Source organism: Triticum urartu, chromosome 6A (assembly GCF_056163025.1).
Source record: "Triticum urartu cultivar PI428250 chromosome 6A, HENAU_Tu73, whole genome shotgun sequence".
In the NCBI taxonomy this organism is placed as follows: Eukaryota; Viridiplantae; Streptophyta; class Magnoliopsida; order Poales; family Poaceae; genus Triticum; species Triticum urartu.
In genome coordinates, this window is record NC_141878.1 from 314,051,864 (window position 1) to 314,060,587 (window position 8,724).

The window sequence follows — 8,724 nt, forward strand, 5'->3', positions numbered from 1 at the left end:
TATGAGACCCATATATTGGTAGCACTATTTTGACCTTAATATGCAATCGACTTAGATTTTATTAACCATTCTCGAATCTGTTTATCTTGTCGATCTCATAGCACACGATCTGTACAGCTAACTCGACCGCGATCTTCGACATTATTGCACACAATTGGTTTCTTCAACCGTGTGCCCTGTAGAGCGCAGAATTAGTTATCACACTCGAGTGTCCATCATCACCCTTCTGTGTAACTTTGACCTCATCACCCACGGGTAAACTTATGATCGAAGTCATCCCACACACTTCCTTTTTACAAAGCCTTTTGCCAATAAACACCCATGATTTGTCCCTCTTCTAGCCGATGCGTGGCCAAACTAGCGGGGCGGGAAGCTTGCACGGTAGCGCGGGAACAGGCTCACCGATGATACATTTGGCGCCGCTTCGAGCCCACGCGTGGTCAAACGAAATGTGTGCGGTGTTGTCAAGCATGCACTAGAATCCTCCGCTATGAACGCGGTGACAAGACGTGACGATTATAGGCCAGTCGGCCCCCATTTATTACAACGGCCATTAAACCGTCTCTTCAACCTTTCGATCGCGCCCCACCATTGCAAGAAGCACACCCACCATGAAAAATTCTTAGAGGGTATCCTGCGCAGCTCCAATGGCACTCCGAGCGGCTGCCGACGACGAGCAGTAGTTCACCATGCATGTGATGGTGAACACCCACAAAAGGTTCACGAAGCTATCGGTGGTGTACAACAACAACCCGGTCTTCTTGGAGCACTCCATCCACATGATGGAGCTGTTGTTTGCTGAGGAGAAGTACAAGGTGGTCGGGTTTGACCTCGAGTACACCCGTGCTCGTGTCGGGTCTCGTCCCAAGGTCGTCGTCACCCATATGTGTGTGCACAATCACGTCCTCGTCTACCCCTATTGCCTGGCGACAAGGCCTTGTGAGCGTTTCGCCAGGTTTGTCAATAGCCCCCACTACATGTTTGCTATGATGGGCATCACCAACGATGTAAAGGTGCTCAAGAATTTGGGCATCACCTGCTAGAATCTTGTCAACATCCAGGGCCAATACAAGATCTGGGGCAGCAACGAGCATGAGAAGGACTCACTGGTTCACCTCGCCGAGGCCATCATCGATCCCTACTATAGAGACATGAAGGATTCCTGCAACAAGGACAAGCGTGCCTGGCACTCAGCCTAGATGGAGAAACTTGACAAAGCTCACGTCGTGTACGCATCCAAGGAGGCGTACACGAGCTACGAGATGTACAGGCGGATCGTTGACATGAGGAAGTGTCTCCTTCCCCAATATGACCAGGGATCCAGCCGGAAGCAAAGCAATGACAAGCGTCGTCGCAACAAGTAGATGATTGGATCCTCATTTCTCCTAGTTTAGTATGCATGTAATTGTTTACTTTGGTGTGTGGAAATGTTATGTGTGTACTCACTTGTGGAATTGTATGCTTAATTTGGTTTTGCAATGCTGTCTTTTTAAGTATATATGTCGATGCTCTGTAGATAGAGCAAATCACATCGCACATGGACTAAACAATGTAACCCGTCGGTGATGATTTCATCAACCACTGACAATTGTATACCAGCAATCATTTGCTCACAACACACACGGCTTGTTAACAGGAATCGTCTGTGTTTCTATCGGTCTTCCCACACATTTCCGATTACAGACCTATTTGCCCTGTATCACGCACATTTTGTTAAGTTGAACCGTTTTTGTTCTCTTGGCTCAACGCAAACAGTTCATCCGAGCGAACTATATGCTATATAACGCACACACCTTCATCTGGCTGCCCGTTTCTATTGTTCCACATCATCACAAACAGCTTATCTGAGTGAATTGTATGACGTATATTGCACACGCCTTCATCTGGCTAGCCGTTTCTTTTGTTCTGCCTCATCGTAAACAGTTCATTGAACTAAACCATATGCCCATCATCGCACACGCAACTAAAATTTGAACCATGGTTGATGTATCCTTCATCGCAAATGTTTGCATCTTTTTTGACGGTTTTATTACATCACCGTTTGTGATTAATGCATCGCACACAGTTTCGTCAAAGGGTCTCTGATCATAGTGTCGCGTTAGCAGCATCCTTCATTAGTGTGTGATGAGAGGGACATGGATTGTCATTCAATCACGGCGCATCCTACGATGCACATGCGCGATCCGCGTGGCTGGGGTTCCGGCCAATCATAACACAACACACAATAGGCTCAGCGCACACTGTTTCCAGAGGCGGTGGAGATGAACCGTGTGTGATAATGAATGACCAAGATTGTATGGGAAGCTAAATTTCCTTCATCGTTTGTCCTTGAGCTCTTAAAAACCACCGCACTGTACGGTTCTCAGGCCACTCCGCCCCAGAGCTCTCTCCAAGCGTAATTCATGGCACCGCGCCGCACAGTAACTGGTAAGGAAGCGATAGCATCCCGCTGCGCCGAGTTCCTCGCCGCCCGCGACCACACACATGGTAAGGATGGTGTTGACGCTCAAAAGTGGCACGTTTATAAAGAGTGGCTTCAAGCTATGTCAAGAGTAATTCAAACTTACTATTCAAAGTCACTATGAGATGGCTCTCTTCGAGAAGATCAAGATGAATATGAAGATGGTCTAAAATGGAGTTCGGATGCAAAAGTTATGACAACTTCAGAGATGCTCATGTTGACACCAAATTAAAGAATGGCTTGAAACCCAATTAAGATGTCCTCATATGGAAAATTAATCAGCACAAATTGTCTTCATCTCGTCGAAACAGTCGATTTTGATATAAAAATCGTCCCAATCCGAGTTTGTATGCAAAAGTTAGAGCTATCGGAGTGCAGCCCTGTCACGAGGCAAGATGTGGCGCGCCCCACCAGACATAGGTCTGATGGGTAGCGCGAGCGAACAGGTGTTCTGCATGACCGTTCTGGCCCAGAAGATGGCCTCAAATCGAAAAACGTTCAACATGAAAGTTGTTCGTCTCGTCGAAACGGTCAAGATTGCTTTTGGGCTCGTTTCCATCCGAGATCGTTTACCATCACAAAAAGGACCCGCAAGGTGCAGCCAGTTTAAACTGAACAGTTTTGGAATGTCCGGACAAAACCAATCGGAATTTGACTAGGGTTTTCGACGCGAATCCAAGCCTTTTCCTTGCACGGGAAGTCCAGCCGCCTCTTATATATCTAAGGGGTGACGGCCGATTGAACAACACACAATCGATCAAATCATCTACCACTTTTTATCTTTTATCTTTTCTCCCTAACCCTAGTTCTTCTTCTTCCTCGTTCTTCGTCTGTTCTTCTTGTTGCAGGGTGGCGAATCTCGAGGCCCTAGGGGCGATCAGGTCGACCTAGGGCATCCCATAGCTGCCGCGCGCCCTGACGGGGTCCCTCCCGGACGTGTGGGGTTTCGGGTCCTCAAAAGCACCCGCCGGATTGCTTGCGTACCGCGCTTCCGGACGGGTCTCCTTCAACGTGAGCTGTGGTGCATCACCCTCAGTGTTGGAGGTACACGGTGACGTGTTCGTGTGCGAACACACTTTTTGGCGACTCCGCTGGGGACGAAGCTTTGAACGGTCACCGGCCCGTTCTTACTACGAAGAGATCGTTATCTAGGGTTTGCAATCTACAAAGGTAATATGAATACCCAATTCCCTACTGTAGATGCGGATAATTCATATGATGTTACTAGATCATTCAATGATTATACCCTATCGTCCAGCCCTAGTTTTTTCAATAATGCATATAATTAAGTGCATAGGCCGATTCAAAGTAATTTACATGTTTCAACTTCTTATGAAACTAGTAACATACAACATATGTATCCTAACTCTCATGCATCGGCAATCCCACAAATCCATATGCCGATGAACAACATGATGGGTTCGGTTAATCAATTTGAAACACCTCATGTTAAAATTTCCAATAGCATAGAAGAAAGTGTTTCACCTTTTTATTCATTGGCAACTAATTTGCAGTATGTGAATCCAACCTTGTCGATGGATGGGAGAATTGGCCATGCTACTACTAGCTATTCGGCCATTTACTCTCAACCATCATATGCTACACCTCATTTTAGTAATTTTTCAGCACCATATGCAACTATAGATGTTCATAATTCAGCCCCGCATCTTCATGGTCATAGCCGAATAAGTGAAAATTTTACAGGAACACATGTGCCGTCATCAAATACTATAGCATATAATGCATACTCTACACAATTCAAGAATTTCGGCAACACTCACGAATCATTGCCGAAAGAATCTGAAAGTATTGTGGAGCAATTCCTTCCAGAAGTGCTTGTGGCTGCTTTAAAAAAGAGCTTGGCATAAAACAAGAAAATTAGTGCTCTTTGCCTTGAACAATATGAAAAGGTGTTGTTTCTTGATTATGCTGCAATAAAGGCTAGAGTTTTGCAAGAAGATGAAACTACATGCATTGATAGAATTGGCGAAAGAGCATATGGGTATACAGCAGTGCATACACCTCCACCTAGTACCGCAACATATTATACACCCCCTACACAATTGCAAAATTTCAGCAACACTAATACTTCATTGCCGAAAGATTCTAAAAGCATTCGGAGGCAAACTAATCTAGAGTGGTCTGAGATTGAGAGGGGAGTTAAAGATTTGCGCGATAGGGTGCAAGTACTTCCCCTAGAGAGAATTAATAGGGAATTAGCTCAAACAAAAGAAGTGTTGCCAATTGATATAACCGGTGAAAAGAATGATGATTCGGAAACTAAAAGTGCTTCGGTTGAAAAAGCCGAATCAAGTAGTAAAGATTCCGAATCCATCAAATCCAAAGAGGAAAACATTGTTGAGAAAGGGCATGTGAAGTATAACAAGACAACCATACTTGATTTTTCCGAAGTTAATGGAACCTACTTCCTGCCCTATGAGTTTCGTGCCATAGAAATTGATGAGCTTCAAGAACAAGAACAAGTAGCCGAAGAAAGTTTGGTGGACGAAGATCTTCAAACTAACGATGCACGAAACCAAGAGAAAGATGATGACAAGGAGTTGGGGATCTATCCGAAGGCGGAGCAAGATATTCTTCAAGTCACACAATCATCATGCTCTCCCAACATATTTGAAGAGGTATGTCTAGCAAGTAATTTACCTATTTTAAGATTTGGTCACAACTTTATTGTTGATGCATCTATTAGGAAAATTCTAATAAGTAATTTTCAAACACAAATGAAGAAGGGCAATTTACGTGTTAGCAATAAAATTGTTACTAAGCATATCGGCAATATATTGTACCATTCAAAGAGACCGATAGTGACTTATTACTGCAGCCAAAGCTTTTCCCATTGCTTTATCTAAAGCTCATATCTAATTGGGTAGCTCTGCTTATTTCTTACTTGGCTTACACTTGGTCTCAATTGAGACATGTATGTTCTAGCTATTTTCGTTTCAGAAATTTAAAGCTGAGGTTAAAATCTTCTGAGCAAACCGATGCCAGTATAGTTTCTTATCCAAAGAAATCAGAGATAGAGTGCAAAACACAATGCATAGCCGAATGGGGTGATGCAAAATCCGAACCATTCGTTTGCTTAACTCCAAAGCCTTTCTCACAACATGATCGGCTAGAAAACAAGAAGTATACCTTCAATTCAAGCATGTGTGATCAAATATTTGATTTGTTGCTGAAAAATAATTACATTACAATTCTTGATCACCATGTTAAGCCATCAATCCAAGTACGAATGTATTGTAAGTTGCATGATTCGTCCAAGCATAACTTTGAGGATTGCAACATGTTTCGTCAAATAGTTAAATCGGCCATTGAAAAAGGACGATTGAAGTTTGTTGAAATACCAAGAGATGACCAGTCTATTCCGATTGGTCCCGATGGCAAAAAGTTTTTGCATCGGCTGCTTCAAGCCGATACATTTAAAGAGAAGGTTAAAACTGCAGGTGATGGGATCAAGCTTTCAAGTAAATAAGTTGTTGAAGAGCATAATGAACATAATCTTAGGGGCGAGAATTCCATCGAAGCTACAATGGAGACGCCAAGAACTGGGGGCAGCAAGAAAATCCAATGATCGATGAAAGCAAACCAAAAGAAAACAAAGGCCGAAATAAGCGCAAGTGTAAGAGATCAAAAATCACCTTCGCTGAACTATTGGATAAATATCAAAAGAAGATTGAAGAGAAGAATGCTTATCGGCCAAATCATGCAAAGAAACCAAGATCATCCCCAAGGCGCAAATATGAGGATCGGTATTGGCAAAGTGAGAATTTTAATGCAACATATTCATATCCTTATTTTGGGCCGCCAATGCCAATGCCGTGGATGCCTCCCTATGCTCATATAGATCCATATTCCTCATGGGACAGGTATGATACAAGGGCACATGCTCCATCTTATTTTAGACCATCTCACCAATATTATGCAGCTCCAAGAAGATCAACATTTGAACAATCACATGTTAAAGACCGTTTCAATCATAAGGAATCGGTGCAGAGCTCAAGGAAGAAGAAATAGGTGGTCAAGCAAGTTTACCGTGTTAAAAGAGATGGTCGAAAGAGTTCAACTTCAGATTTGATCTCAAATGAAAAAGAGCCAATTAATGTGTTGACATTGGCTACTAAAAACAATAAGACAAAGCAACCAATTATTGAGAGTCGAAGTGCCAAATCTGAAGAAAAGAAGTTGAGAGTGCACAAGGCCAAAAAGGAATTGCCATTGGTCAAAACAGAATCACAGCCGAGATGCCTTCTCAGCTTATCGTATTGGCAAAAGAATAAATTACAAAAACTTAGTGCACAAGAACTTGAAGAAAGGAACATGGCATGGGTTCCCAAAGGAAGTGCTCAAAATAAGAATTATGTGCAAGCTTCCATTACAAGAAGTGCGGCAAAGGTGAAGAAGGAAAGGAGTGAAAACTATGAAGGACCAAGCCGAAGGTTTCAACATTTTTGGTCTATACATTTTTGGTCTATACATTATCCATATTCTTCATCAGGTATGATTGGTAACCCTCAATGGGCTTATTTTAATATATGGATGCAATATAATTTCTTACGTCATGAAAGGGTATTACCAAGTCACTATACATTCGATTAGCTACAAGTTTGTTGCTGATCCAAAGGGCCGAAATACTTGATTTGTCATTTCATTTGTTTATTTCGGCTGTATGTGTTTTGAATGAAGTTTACATGGTAATGGCCGATATTTATCTATCATCCTAAGAGTATGTCAATACAAGGTCGGTGTAGTATTCTAACATCGTCCTTAGTTCGATTGGAGAGCGAGACAAGGTACGTGCTCATGGAAATTTATATGTATGCCTATATTATGATTGAATGGAGTTGGGACATAGTGACCGATGTCATTGAATATATGCTGCATAGGCCAATTCATAGTTGCAGAATTGGCTTGTGGGCTTATACTTTGTTTGGATATGATTTGGCTTATGCATCTCTGAGATCTATAAGAGGCCAAATCATAACTGATTTTTTTACTAAACATCAGATTAATGACATGCATAATGTTGATATTAGCCCTGTCTTTCTAGTACTATGGAGATTATGTTTTGATGGTTCAATTCGTAGCAATGGCCAAAGTGTTGGTGTTGTTTATATATTTCTTTATGGTACTGTTTTTTAAGCCCCATGCCTCTTAGAATATATTTATGCACGATTAATGAAAGCCGAATATGCATTGTTATTCGGATTGAGTCTTTTACTTGCTATAGGTGCTATACATACTGAGGCTTTCGGTGATTCGTTATGAGTAGTGCAACAAATATTCAGGGTTTATCAATGTTTTGACGAATCACTCGTAGTTTATGTTGGGGTATGTCTAGATGCAAAATTTACCTTGGTTTGCTTTAAAATTGTTCATATATTTAGACATGACAATTCGAAAGAATTGGCACAGCAAACATCCGGCCACTATGTTAATCATGTTGTATTGCATTTCTCTCAATAGCCGATGCTTAGTCTCGTCAATATAGGTAAGGCCGAACCGAAGTCCATAGCTTCGGCCACTAATAAAATTTTTAAGCAGGCGAAAGTAAGGATTGGAGAAAGTATTGTTGATTATCTACAAAATCCTAGCGAAAGGGTGAACAATATGGTTCGGAGGATGACCTTGAGATACATATCTATGGTACTTTATCACCGGATTGTTAATGAAGTTGAGAAGGTTTCACCCAAGTTTGCATCAGAAAGTTCACATAAGACATGGTCGATATATACTTATTGTCCTAAGGACATATAAATGGCCGATGGAGTGTTGACATCGTCCTTGGAACAAACTTGGTACAAGTTATTTTTCGGCACGCTAGCTTTGCCGAAAAACAGGGGGGCATGTGTTGACGCTCAAAAGTGGCACGTTTATAAAGAGTGGCTTGAAGCTATGTCAAGAGTAATTCAAACTTACTATTGAAAGTCACTATGAGATGGCTCTCTTCCAGAAGACCAAGATGAATATGAAGATGGTCTAAAATGAAGTTCGGATGCAAAAGTTATGACAACTTCAGAAATGCTCATGTTGACACCAGATTAAAGAATGGCTTTAAACCCAATTAATATGTCCTCCTATGGAAAAATAATCAACACAAATTGTCTTCGTCTCGTCGAAACGGTCGATTTTGATATAAAAATCGTCCCAATCCGAGTTCGTATGCAAAAGTTAGAGCTATCGGAGTGCAGCCCTGTCACGAGGCGAGATGTGGCGCGCCCCACCAGACATAGGTCTGATGGGTAGCG

At 42.1% G+C, this 8,724-nt stretch overlaps 1 protein-coding gene across 1 annotated transcript; it reads left to right on the forward strand.

Annotated features, from left to right (window-relative positions):
• Positions 1-689: 689 nt before the first annotated feature.
• On the forward strand, positions 690-1,043 carry LOC147965112 (uncharacterized). Its single transcript, XM_087530295.1, has one exon. It carries the CDS (start codon positions 690-692, stop codon positions 1,041-1,043), a length of 354 nt encoding a protein of 117 aa, XP_087386421.1.
• The last annotated feature ends 7,681 nt before the right edge of the window (positions 1,044-8,724 follow it).